At 42.8% G+C, this 14,651-nt stretch overlaps 1 protein-coding gene across 1 annotated transcript in view; it reads right to left on the reverse strand.

The window, feature by feature from the left end:
- The window catches only part of unc13c (unc-13 homolog C (C. elegans)), a gene marked incomplete at both ends in the record, with an annotated part of 262,328 nt that overhangs the window by 40,194 nt on the left and 207,483 nt on the right, over positions 1-14,651 (reverse strand). Inside the window, 4 exons of the mRNA XM_080729663.1 lie at positions 3,252-3,311; positions 3,984-4,107; positions 8,732-8,869; positions 9,443-9,531. Of these exons, the coding sequence (XP_080585789.1) occupies positions 3,252-3,311; positions 3,984-4,107; positions 8,732-8,869; positions 9,443-9,531 (411 nt within the window). The remainder of the gene's footprint in view (positions 1-3,251; positions 3,312-3,983; positions 4,108-8,731; positions 8,870-9,442; positions 9,532-14,651) is intronic.

Genomic DNA, 14,651 nt, shown 5'->3' on the forward strand with positions numbered 1-14,651 from the left:
ACCCATGTATTCCAAGGTAAAAATTGACGCTTTCAGGCAGAAACCTCTTATCCCCTTTTTGTGTTTTTTCCCAAATTAACGCCCCACACGATCATATTACAGTGTCACACAAAAGCATAAAAAGTAGCAGATCCGCAAGCTAGAAAACACAGGCAAAGCGACGAGTTTCGAGCTTGTAGATCTGCTACCGTTGCTATTTTTGTCTCCACCAGCCGAAGGCAGGGGGAGAGTATGTTTTCGCCCCTGTCCGTGCGTCTGTGCGTCCGTCCGTCCGTCCGTCCGTCCGTCCGTCCTCCAAGTTTGTGTACAGCTAATCTCCGGCGCCGTTGGCCTGGACGCTGCCAAAATGAGCACACACACTCCCTGGATGCCAATTCAGAACCTCTGCCCCACATTTTTTCAAATGGCCCTGTTCTAGTGCCACCATGAGGCCGATGTTTGCAAAACACATTTCTGTACACTACTCCTACAGATTTTGTCCAAAAATCACGCAAATCGGTAGACAGCATCTCTACAGTCATGTGATCGACACGGATCTGTCTGATTATCCATATTCCATCCTGATTGGCTGATATTGGCTTTCAAAGTTTGTAAGTTTGGTCCATTTTGGACAAAATGCCTCAAATCACAAATGCAGAGTGCAATTAACATGAAATCGCGCACAAAGGTTCCCACTAGGCCGAGGAAGAAATGCCACTTCAAATGTTTTAAATCAGCCTCATGGTGGCGCTATAACAGGCCGATTCGTGGTTTTACCTATAACTCCACCGATCAGTTTCTAACTTTGTAAGCGCACTCCCTGGATGCCAATTCAGAACCTCTGCCCCACATTTTTCACATGAGCCTGTTCTAGCGCCACCAGGAGGCCAATTTGTGCAAAACTACCTTTTGGCCAGTACTCCTACAGATTTTGTCCAAAAATCACGCAAGTCGGTAGACAGTATCTCTACAGACATGTGATCGACATGGATCTCTCTGATTGTCAATATTCCATCCTGATTGGCTGAGATTGGCTTTCAAAGTTTGTAAGATTGGTCCCTTTTGGACAAAATGCCTCAAATCACAAACGCAGAGTACAATTAACATGAAATCGCGCACACACGTTCCCACTAGGATGAGGAAGAAATGCCACTTCAAATTTTTGAAATCAGCCTCATGGTGGCGCTATAACAGGCCAATTCGTGCTTTTACCTATAACTCCACTGATCAGTTTCAAACTTTGTAAGCGCACTCCCTATAGGCCAAGGAAAAACTCTTTCCTTGCATCTTTCACATCAGCCTTTTATAGCGCCACCTGGAGGCCGACTTATGTAAGACACATTTTTGGATATTACTCCTTCAAATTTTACCCAAAATGAACACAAATCAGTACACAGTATCTCTACAGTCATATGATCAAGACGGATCTGTCCTGTATTAAATATTCCATCCTGATTGGCTAAGATTGGCCTCCAAACTTTGCAGGATTGATCCGTTTCAAACAAAATGCCTCAAATCAAACACAGCGTGCAATTGTAATGAAATTGTGCACACACATTCGCAAAAGGCCAAGGAAGAAAATACACTACAAAATGTTCAAATCAGCCTCATGGTGCCGCCATGAAAGGCCTAAGATTGGTGAAGAACACGTGCCACCCTTTTTACATTGGCCTATTATACCACCACCAGGACGCGTGGCTGGTGGAGACCTGTGCTCGGAAGAGCACTTCTTCTAGTTGAATTCTGAAAAGTAACAGTTTTCGTTTCCACACGACAGAGACGATATGGTTGGTGGAACAAATAACATGTTCTATCTATTCAATCAATCAATCAATCAATCAATCTATCTATCTATCTATCTATCTATCTATCTATCTATCTATCTATCTATCTATCTATCTATCTATACACCCACCCACGTTCAGCTTGTGGACTTGGCACACACTGCAGTGCACTGGTGACACTACCAGTCCATGTGCTGACAACATAATCCCCAATGCCCTGGGTTTGAATGTGACTCAGAAAGCTGTTTTTGCACGTCAGCCCTCCTATCTATTCGCTCCTCCTTGCCTCTTTGCCCAGTCATGTCTAAAGAAAAGCAGAAAAATGTCTTAATAAATTTAAGAGATATCGTTCCACCTCTCTCAGGTGGAAACCTCATATATCCTGCTACTTTTCAGGATGAAAATAAAATAAATAGATCACACTCAGTGTGAAGTGAGCGGTGCTTTATATGAGTTAAGCTCCCCGCTTTTCCAATGAGCCAAGTGTGGCACAAACAGACAAAGCCAGATGTAGGAGCGGTTAGCACTGCTCAAATATTTATAAAAAAATCTAAAATAGGAGATCTACATGAACGAAACACGTCGCCTTCTAGATCTCTGACTGACAGCAACGGTTTCCACTGGACATAAACCAAGTTCAGAATTGGGGATGAGGTGTAGTGTCACATACTGTGCTGTAGCTGTACTACAGACTGTGATGCCCAGATGACAGGAAGCCTGCTAAGCCGTGAGAAAATCTCTTTGGAAATAACGTTGGGAAAAGTCATATCTTCTCTGTCGGGTGGAAACCTCATATGTCCAAAACTGTTACTTTTCAGGATTCAAATATAGCACATCTACAAGCTTGAAACGGGCAGCGAAGAAGTGGCGCAGTAGTATGATCAAACAGGGCGTTCATCTATACTATAATTTTGCGAATGTCTGACTGAGTGAGTGAGTGAGTGAGTGTCTGTCTGTCCCAGCGTTTCTCCTCGCTGGCTGGAGCAATTGATCTGAAATCGCATCACTATCAGCATATGACGGGTGGGTCCTGGCCCTGTTACAGATGATGTCCAAAAATCATGCAGATCGGTACACAGTATCTCTGTAGCCGTTAAATGGAACGGGTATTTCTTACATTGATGCTCCTACATATTAGCATGCAAGCACCAGTTAAAGTTACTTTCCATCCCTCAAATACTGTGTGCACAGTGCACATCCCATAACCCACACACTGCACATCATTTCGGAGCTCATATCTTTGAACGGGTAAGGGCTAGTTTACCCAAAAAACTAAAAGTGTTAATATGGACAAAAGAGGTTTCTGCAAGACAGCAATGATATGAGGTTGCTATGGAGTGTGTGACTTGAGAAGGATTCAGCAAACACCCAAGCACGCACACGCACACGCGCACGCGCACACACACACACACACACACACACACACACACACACACACACACACACACACACACACACACACACACACACACACAGTGTGCTAATTACCTTCAGTTTGGACAGCTGTCCCAAGTCCTTGGCTGCACTGAAGATCATCTGAGCTCCTGCCTGCAAAGAGATTTAAAACAGACAGACAGGTTCAACAGGAGCAATCACTAGTTTTACTGTGTGTGTGTGTGTGTGCGTGTGCGTGTGCGTGTGCGTGCGTGCGTGCGTGCGTGCGTGCGTGCGTGCGTGTGTTTGGTATCTGTCCATTATATTGAACATTTGTCAGTGCACAGCAGGTTGGTGAAGCCTTATATTACATTCCACTATTCATGATAATGACAGCGCTTTGTTCAAAGCTGTAAGCAGCAAGCATGCATGCATGTGCACCTGTTCAGTACAATGAACCATAATGTTCTAGACATTTTCATAATTTCTGGCTGTGAGTGCGTTGTGTCTGACTTGTCCATGTCTGGTAGGATTATAAAACATTTAAATAAGCCCTTAAACTCAGCCTCACAGAAATGTGAGGCTGAGTCAACAGCTTTTGTTTCATATTATGTGTGAATGTGTGTGTGTGTGTGTGTGTGTGTGTGTGTGTGTGTGTGTGTGTGTGTGTGTGTGTGTGTGTGTGTGTGTGTGTGAAAGTCAGACAAGTAAGGCACAGAACGGGACAGAGTGACAGACAGAATGCCAGGGTGACAGATAGAGTGACAGACAGACAGACAGACAGACAGACAGACAGACAGACAGATGGACAAAGAGAGTGACAGACAGACAAACGGCCAGACGTACAGACTGGTCAGAGAGCGGGGGCAGGACGATGGTCCTCTCGATGGTGTTCAGCACTTGCTTCCACAGCTCTTTGAGGACTCTTTTCAGCACGGTCTTCTCGCAAATCTTGGCAAATAACATCAAACTGTAAAATGAAAGAATGAGAGAGAGAGAGAGAGAGAGAGAGAGAGAGAGAGAGAGAGAGAGAGAGAGAGAGAGAGAGAGAGGGGGGCCATCTGTCATGTTCGGGGACTTTGATGGCGTGTCATAATAATAATAAAAAAGACACCGACACTAAACATTGGCTGGAGGTAGCCAATCAATCCAGGCATTGAAGACCCCCAAGTTGAACAACCAGTATGAAATAAATGCAACAGCTATAAACTTTAATCTCACCCTATTGCGTATTAAAAATATATATTTAAGTCGAGGGGAGGAAGGGTTTGGCATTTGCATATCATTAAAGGATTTACCATAATGCCCATAATACCCCATTGGCCTCAATGTTGCTTTGACAAGCGTCTGAGAGCAATAATGTGCAGCTTATTCAAGCCATAGAACGTTATGGTTCTCTCAGGCAGGGGTGTCATTCGGGGTCCCAGGGGATGGCAATTATTGTCACACTCTACATTCACATTTAACCTTAAAGTCACTTTGTTGTATGCATCATTTTCTCCACCAAACATTTTTTACATATGATTTTAGATTCTGCGAATGAGTGCATCTCATTCCATGCCCATCCATCTACATGTGACACACACTTTATAAACACATATAGTGGTCGCTCACTTCCCGCCACCATCTAATTCTTAGTTCACCCCCAAAATGACTGGAGACGTGAATTCATGGATATTTTTGTGTTTTTGTCGGATTCCTAATAATTTGATGATAATAATAAAGACCCTAATGTATCCGGTAGGAGACACAAAGGAGACTCTTGGTGTCTCCTACAGGAACCAGTGGGGGTCATCAAATGATTGGCTTCGGAATGCGACAAAAACAAACAAAGTAATCAATAGACTCGATAGAAAAGAAAAGTCATTTTGGGGGGCATTGGGGAGCAATGCCCACCCAGATTAGACTTTGTGCCCCCCCAGTCCAGAGTAGTACCCGTCCATACCCCACCATTATTGTACAAAAGGCTGACCGTGAACGAGGTCTGGTGTGTGCTTGTTAAAGATGGGGTGCCATGATTTCCCCCCCCTCTAAAACATGATTATCAGGTATTATGATTATACTAGGAGGAAGATTTCTTTCCAAAAAAGTGTACAGAAATAATTAAAATTAGGTTTTTTATGTGGCCACCACACCCACCAGTTCATTAGTATGCCTGTTTGTCATGGTGGGTGGTGACCTGGCTGAAGTTAGCCACACCCACGTGTGTTGGGTGAATGGTAATTAGGGGAGGGGTTGATTCTATGATGTAATTGTATCTGTGTTTTTGGACCGGCACTTTTGACCCACAAGGTGGCAGCCTCCAGGAAAAAACCCAAATAGAAAGGGAATAAATAATTGATCATAACAACCACACCAGGGGTTCTAATGAAGTACTGTCAACCTCCTAGACACATGAAAAACAGAAAAAGTACAAAACTATGGTAACACCTCTTTAAGTGTGTGCACGGGACATCGGGCTGCACCCACCGGCAGGTAATCAGCGCTCCTTTGATCTGACAGTGCAAGCGGAGTTCGCATCAAACAAGTTGGTTCAGACTTCAGACTGTCAGTACTCAGAAGTGCATGTGTCACAGATCATCATCTTAATAAGTTGTGCTTTAAGCCTTCCAAGTTAGTGTGCTTTCATGCTATGAAGCATATCCGTGTTTCCTATAAATGCTGTTAATTTTCTAGACTGAAAGTGACTTTGATGTCCTGCTTTGTAAGCTGTTTGTGCATGTTAATGGTGATTGATTGACAGACAGTAGCCTAGTATTACGGTGGTTTATTGTATGTAGAATGGAGGTTCATTTCATTATACTTTGTATAAGTAGCCTATTATTTAAGTTCTACTGTTCATGTTGTAATATGGCATCACAGGTTTAACTGGGCAGGATTTCATTGATGTGGGCATTAGACCTAAATTGTGTGTATAATAATTCAGATTCTAAGCTAGGCACGCTGCTTATTGTCAAGCATTGTCAGGCTGAAGTTTATTTTATTGAAAATGTAATTGAATGTATGTAGACTACAGTAATTCATGTCCAGTATCCAGGCATAATACCATTGTCAGATTTATGTTATTGGTTACTGTTATTATTTTATTCACTGTATTTATTATTGCAGACACCACACACAGTATTGTTCTGATGTCTATTCTTGTGTTGTTGGTGTGCATGCAGCATGGGGAATTAAAATATTTTCAGTGAGAAAACTAGTAATACATACAGTAAGACATTATGAGTTTGGTTCAAAACGCTGCATAAATTGGCACCATCTTGTCCATCTATAGGTGAGCATTTGCTTGCTAATGCTATATGTAGAGGTGTTGAACAATAAAGTGCCCCCTGCTGATTAGTCCCTGGAGCCGCCACTGACTATTCCTTTAAGAAATTACACCTCTGCCCTCAAGTATGCAAAAGCCTAAACACAGTGGTGGAAAAAAGTACTCACAGATTTTACTTAAGTAAAAGTATCAAAACTGCAATATAGAAATACTCTGTTGCAGATAAAAGTCTGGAATTCAAAATGTACTTGAGTAAAAGTACGAAAGTGTAGGCATCACAATTTACTTAAAGTATCAAAAGTAAAAGTACAAAATGTTTGAGAATAGCAGAGCTTGTAGATCATTATGTAAATGTTAGGGCTGGGATGCGATTAAAATGTTTAATCTAATTAATTACAGGCTATGTGATTAATTAATCGCAATCAATCGCATTTTAATCGCACATCATTATTTGACCTGAGAAGCTTTTTTTTTCAAGTAAAACACATTTTGTTGTATGAGTGAATCAACGAGTGAGTTTTTTAAATCTAAATTTCGCATCCACTGGGCCAAGCAAAACGCTCTGATCGGCTACTTCTCCCTTTGCGTTTGTTGTCTCTTCTTGGTTGGTGCATCGCTATGATCAGTATGCCCGAAACTGAAGGTTCTGTGGTGCAAAAACTAAGTGCGATTAAAATGCGTACATTTTTTTAATCGCGTACATTTTCTGTAATTAATTAATCGCAATTAATCAGTTAAAGTCCCCAGCCTTAGTAAATGTACATAGTTACTTTACACCACTGCCTAAAAGCAATCTCCCAGGTTGACTCCTGGATGGATAGCCATGAACAGGTGGTGCAGCTGTTGGGGAGCAGACCGTTTAGAAGGCAATTTAGATCATTTTCGGGCTGACATGCGGACAGGCCTCAGACGAGCTTGGCCTGTAACTGAAATGAAATTGAAATGAATTACGTGTCATGATGATGGGAGAAGAATAGCGGCTTTATGAAACAGACGTGTGGGCTCTTCTGGCAAGCTAGGGACCATGTGGGTTTATTGCTTATTGTTTATTACAGATCCCCATTAGTCATCAACGTACCAGTGGTTCGCCAACATTTTCATATCAAGGAGCCACCAAAATGATATGTATTTGCCCCCGGAAACCCATCTGGAAATGTTTCCACGGACCCCAGGAAGTGAAGATGTTGTTATTGTTTAAACAAAATGCTTGTATAACTGCTATTTTTATTTAATTAGGCTACATTTCTAAGTGTCATGTGTTTCAGATCATAGTCTTTTAAAATTATTTTCAAAGTCTTCTACTGTATGGTAGATATGAGAGATGTCAGAGTTTAGTCTTTTCAAAGTCTTAGTCTACTGTATCTATTCATTAAACAAGTGTGCTTGACAATGACTGGAATCTGCAAAAGTCGTTCTGTGTGTGAACTGTGAAGCAGACTTTCACAGTTTTAAAAGTGTCAGTAGCCAATTATTTGCTATATCCTTTTTGTCTCCACATTTCCAGTCATTATGCTAATTCCTGAATTCCCATACACCTGTGTGTTGTCACTGCTATTATTATAACCTGCTGGCTCACCTGCCAGTGAGGAGCCCCCACAGGGAGGACACCGTGCCTCCCTCCTACTCCTCCTTTTAACACCCCCCGCTGACAGCCTGTAGGAGAACACCCACCCGCCAGCACACCCAATATTGTGCTGGTATTGATGCTACGCCAAGCCGGAGGGAGAGGCACCACCAAGGATTTCATTTAAGCATTATCACACTTTCCAAAGACTCTTGGTAATTCCGACCCAGGGATGAACTTTATTGAATTTAAAAAACAATCGCCATTTTAGAAAGCAAAACTTTTCATCGTCTTCCTAGATCAGTGGTTCTCAACCTGTGGGTCGGGACCCCCAGGTATTTTGGTGGGTCCCCAGATGATTAACTTAATGTGAAACATTGTTTTCTCACTCAACAGTAAACTAAACAACATAAAGTTTGAGTGTATATACTAGGGTATCTGCACATTTCTAAAGTGACAATTTAAAGACTTTTTAATACCTCTAAAATGACAAATCAAACATTAGCCAAATTGTCAAATATTAGAGACAGAAATTGTGAAAATAGACGATCTACATGCTCACAACGCTGAGGCGTTGTGAGCATGTAGATCTGCTATTTTCACAATAGAACCGTGATAAAATGTAAAGCCTCAACTCTTCGTGCTCTTTAGGGTGGGAGGGGGGTCCCCAGTTAAAATATGATTATTTTGGGGGTCGTGGCCTGAAAAGGTTGAGAACCACTGTCCTAGATTTGTGTAAAACTAAAATTCCCAGAGACTCACTTTTTATCAAGGAGGTCCATGAGAGGCCTGAGGACAGTCTCTGCATCCATGGCTGGGTTGCTGCCCTTGCAGGGGCCTTTCATCTGCACCAGCTCCTGGTTCATCTGCTTCACGCAGTCTTCGATCACTGGTTTGAAACTGAACAAACACAACACAAAGCAGAGTTCAATTTGTCGACTAAAAAACTATGACGAAAATTGATCTTCTGTTACCTTTTTTCACAGACGAAAACGGAATAAAAACAAAGCTATGATGTCTAAAACCAAGACTAAATTATGTATATTGACAATTCCGTCAACAAATAAAAAACTGACTAGAATGTTAGGTAGTAGGGACTACTGGAGAAGAGATCCATTAGAACTAAAAGACAAGTCATTTTCATTCAACGCTTGTAGATAAGCTATTTTCAGCATTCAACCAAGTTTAAAATCAGGCGTTACAACCACACCATCAAGGCCAGCAAAAAAAAAAAAAAATCAACTGTAGATTCAGTCGACTAAATCTCATGATATTTTCGAGCCTGGCAGACTTTTGATACTTTTGTGTGACACTAATATGATCAGTATAGGCCGGTAATTCACGTAACACAAAAAGTTTAAATATGGGAAATAAGACGTAGCCTATATCTGCTTCACACCAACATCAGCATCCCAGTTAACGCAGTGAGTGAGTGACTCTAACAGCTCTGGAGACAGACAGACAAACCCCCACCTGGAGCCGAAGACGGCGCTGAGTTCATCCAGCACGGTGTTCAGCTTGTTCTGCAGCTCCTTGAGCAGATCACTGGCTTCAGCATCCAGCTGTCGAGGAGAAGAGAACGACACCGTGTCACCGCTATACCGCATCATCTCACACATCCACAGCACTTTCTCGCTTCTCGCCTTTTTACCACAAACTAGGCGGAGTAGTAGAGTACAGTACATCCTCGGGAGGATATACGCGTAATGCCTCGGCCGTGGGGAGGGGGTGGGGGGGGGGGGTAGTCAGGCACACAGGGGCGTCACAAGGGGGGGTGGGGGGGGGGACTGAGTTACTAGGGCCCAAGGTGGAGGGGCCTCAATTATTTTATACTTTAGCTATTGAGAAATAGCAGTTATACAAGCTGAGATGGGGGCCAAATACATATCATTTTGGGGGTCCTTCACATGAAAAGGTTTGAGCACCACTGACATATAGAAACATACTGTAGGTTTTTCAAAAAAACCTTAGAAGGATTTGAAATATTCAAAGACTTCACGGTTTTTCAAAAATAGCAGATCTACAAGCTTGCAGCGTGGCACTCGGTGCAAGCTTGTATATCTGCTATTTTTCAATAGTTAAAGCACAACATATTGCGTAATAATGCGTTCCCAGGCTAAATGGGTTAAACCCCCTCCCCCCATTCATGGGGGGGGGCCCGCAGTGAATCCTCGAACCCAGGGCCCAGAATTTGGTGCGACACCCCTGGTGGCAGGCACAGAGAAGAGAAGAGGTAACAGCGCCTGCCTTGCCTGCCAGGCGTGGTAGTGGCCTCCCCCTCTCTCTCGTTCTGCCTGCCAGCTGTTGCCCGCGCCATGCTCTGAATACAAATTAATGGAGGGCTCGCAGGCAGCGGAGCCGGTGTGCACCTGCAATGATTACTACGGTGTCCCGCCAAACGTCATGAGACGGCCGAGGTTGTCAGCGATGGAAGGCAGCAGCAGCAGCCAGGGACGGGGGAGTGGTTGAGTGAATTGGAGGGGTGGGCATTTTGTGTGTGTACGTGTGTGTGTGTGTGTGTGTGTGTGTGTGTGTGTGTGTGTGTGTGTGTGTTTGTGCCGCAGTTTTTTTACTGTTATCCAAGTCAGTGGTTATCAAAGAGGGGTCCTTGAGGGGGGCTCCAGGGGGTCCCCGGCAAAAGAAGCTGATATAGCGTCACACTCATTTTAAATACTTTTTCCATTTATATGTTGTCTATTCAAAAATACCTTGCTGGGCTTAAAGCCTGTATCGCCAGCTCATATACCAGTGTCCACTCATAACTTATTTATAAGATCCCCCCCATCGGAACCGTCCTCAACAACCCATATCATCAGCTCTGCAAACAAAATTAATTCAACGGCAAGTAGACGCAAAATTAATTCAACGGCAAGTAGACGCGCCCATGCACTGCCGGGCGTCCTGCTCGCATGGCAGCAGAACCTTCAGGTTTTATGCATGTGCATGATGAGGGAATGGGGATGTGCGGAATGTTAGAGAGTGATTTGTGTTTGCAAAGGCATCTCTCAGGTATTTTCTGATTATCTTATGTTATGGGCTTACTGTATCTGGGATTTCTGAGCCTGTGTGTGTGCGTCTGCATGCTATATTGTGTTGTTTTTGTGTCTCTACTCTCTACAGATATCGATGCCTGGGAGGGGGTGGAAGAGCACCAGGCATGCCGTGGTGGAAAGTATTTAAGTGCATTTATTTACCCAAGTACTGTACAATTTTGAGTTACTTTTACATTACTTGAATATGCCCATTTTTCAATATTATTTTATTTTTTTAACTTTACTTAGTAGTTACTTAAAACCTAAATTATACTTTGGCTAATGGAAATAGCTTATCTGCAGCTTGTAGATCTGCATTTTTAAAAGTTTTCCCAAGTTTGACAAAGTTGTTTTACGTTTGTACTCTAAGTCTATTTGTAGGCTACTTCAACTCAAGTCCATTTTGAATACAGGAATTATACTTGTGAGTATTTGGTATTGCTAAAAAGTACTTCTTCCACCACTGTGTATTGTGTTATGTTTGTGTGTCAGATATCGATGGAAAGTCACGGGTCGCCACTACACGGCTCACAGGGCTTGGAGGAGACTGATGCTTTGCGAGGAAGGCTCGGCGCCGCTCCACATGCATGACAGATCATCACATTAGGACCCATAAAAAGCCTCATGCAGCCACCAAGCTGCTCATCTCATACGGCGTTGCTGTCGCGGCGGAAACATCGTATGTCAAAAACAAGCGTTACTTTTCAGGAAATGGAAGGAAACAAAAATCACCTGTGTTACAACAGAGTCCAGTGTGGTTGTTATTTAGTCAAAAAGCTCTGATCAAACCACTTAAACCCATTATGTTTGAGCGGATTTCCTCACCGCTCTATACTAGTGTCTGTCTGGCTGAAAATAGCTGCCGTGACGCGTAATTTCCTGCGAAAGCCTTTCCCACAATAAAGATGCTGGGGTTTAAGTAGTTAATACTTTTAATTGGTTAAATATTCATAAACAATTACTTGTTGCAAAATGTTGCCTTCTTTTGCTTGACACTCTTACGTATAGGGCATTAATTTTCATAAAACACTGAAATATTATGTAATATGGAACGGAGATACAAGGTTTTCTGCCCGGCGACAACATTCTGACGGCGGATGTCTCTGCTGGAAGGAGGGGGGGAGGGGGTGTGTGTGTGTGTGTGTAAAAGCAAACCATTTATAGACGCTATTAGACTGCAGTCACTCTGCCAGGGAGGGAGGGAGGGATCTGACACTTATATCTAGAGGTATGATGTGCTTTCACATGTGTGTGTGTGTGTGTGTGTGTATGTGTGTGTGTGTGTGTGTGTGTGTGTGTGTGTGTGTGTGTGTGTGTGTGTGTGTGTGTGTGTGTGTGTGTGTGTGTGTGTGTGTGTGTGTGTGTGTGTGCGTGCGCATGCTGTCAATGCTATTGATTGTTCAGACCACATTGTGTCACAGAGGTAATTGCCCATGCAAGCAGGTTTGAAAATGGTTATTTCAGTATGTTGCTAAACAGGTAACCTCTCTTCAGCAGCTCTCCACCAGAAATATTATTATGACATTCTCTTACTATTTTTCTCTCCCATGGGGTTCTATAACTGGTGACCTTTTACAAAAATTGCGATTCGCAGCTCTTTCAGGTCACGTGTGCAGTATATGTTTTTATCGGGAAGCCAGTGAATGAAATTCATGCCCTGCTTTGAGAATCTAAGATAACTGTCACATCCCGATTGGTGAATTCCATACTGGGCCCATACGGTAGGGCAGTGGATTTGGTTAAGATAACATATACATCGAAACTAGTAATGAATCTAGTCTGATTAACCACTTAACCCAGTATTATAATTTGTTGTACAATGGTGTTGAGACTACTAGGCATTGTAAAAAATATTCACAGTGTCTATGGCTCATGGGATTAACCTGGAAATCCAACAAGAGAGTGAATGAGCGTATGGTCCAGTGTTTCCCTTACATTAACTCTCCCGCCGCTTCGAACGTTCACGTTCGCCCCATTTTTTACAGAACCTCGATGCCAATACGGCGCTCGTTCGGTTCGTTCGTCTGATGACTGTAAGCTGATGAGGCGTCGCGCGGCCGTCTACTGTAAACACATTTTCCGCGGTGATGGTGTAAAAAATCCATTATGCGTTAACATCAACGGAGAACAATTCACTTCCTTGTTGATTTTCTCTGGCTCTGAGGCTCTGTGGCCAGTGACTGGTCTTCTTCTTCTTCAACACATAACAGGCAAATTCACATTCATTCTCGCATGACGCCGCCCTCTGCTGCCTGGCAGACCAAAGTGCACTATTGCACAACCAAAAAAAATAAAAATAAATAAATAAATGTCTGTCTGTCTATCTACTATAACGTCGCAAAGGTAAGCCGCTTTTTGATGGCGCCAGACCCAATAAATAAATAAATAATCTGGCAGTAGGAGAGTTAATGCCCTAACCACCAACTAATAACATACCTACTGTACCATCCCTAACTAATACAACATTGCTGTGGTCTCCTGTTCATGATACTGTATGGCTTGCACAGTCCAAATACACTATGTTATGTCACTTCCTGTTGTGCTTGCATCATGGTCAGTATAGTCATTATAGCGGTCTGAACCCATGGACTCTCTGCAACTACATCACCAAGAATGTACCAGACAAGTCTACAGTATATCTACAGTAAGTCAAAGTCTACAGTACCAGTATGACGCCCTAAGGGCGAGAAACGATCATGTCACATATGATAATACTAATGTTTTGTCCTTGATTAGCTATTCTAAACAGGCCCCTACTAAAAGGACATCTGTCCACTATACTCAGTTTAGTAAGCAAACCATGTTTTCACAGTAGTCTGTCAGAGTAACTATACTTTTGTACTTTTACTCGAGTAAAGTTTGAACATTGGACTTTTACTTGTCACAGAGTATTTCTGCATTGCAGTATTCATACATTTACTTAAAAACATTCAAGTCCTTTTCCACCACTGCTAGTAACCACAGGGGCCTGTTGTCCACAGTGCTCTCTGGCTGATAGCCTATCAACATCAGTCCAGTCTGGCTTCCCGCCGTCTGTTTCAACAATAGCCCCTCACCGCCAGGTTGTTATTCTGAAATAAAATGTGTCCTAAATGCCGGTGTGCAGTAAATAAACATTAAACAGAGCGTCACATCTCTAGGATGAGAGAAAAGCAAATTATCAAATGGGCCGGGACCCAAAATCATTTTGGCCAATGATGTCAGTTTGTCGAGGCCCTAGTCTGTTAATGGCAGCTGTATAAATGTGAGAGAAGCTTTGAGAGAGATTATGGCTAATCTCTGTTGTTGCTACAGTAACGCCATAATAACCAATTTCGCTTAAGTTATTATATTGGCTCTCAGGGAGTTTACTGCTGATAGGAAATGACTCCGTACGGCACACAATTTTGAATATACCTATTACTATTAAAATCTTTGTGCAGATGTACACCATGGCACATTTATAGTCATATTGATTTGAAAGCATCGAGACATACAGTACAGTAAATCTTCATGAAATTGTGCCATTTCCTCACATGGGTCTGTGGCGCGTCGCTGATTGGCTGTGGCTTTCACAGGCTTTTCACAGGCTTTAACTGTGTAGCAATGAGGATGAGATCAGGCCTGATTTACACTGCCAGCCAAATCCAGCCTGAATCAGATCTGTGTCA

Source organism: Nannobrachium achirus, assembly GCF_963921795.1.
Source record: "Nannobrachium achirus genome assembly, chromosome: 7".
Classification (NCBI taxonomy): domain Eukaryota; kingdom Metazoa; phylum Chordata; class Actinopteri; order Myctophiformes; family Myctophidae; genus Nannobrachium; species Nannobrachium achirus.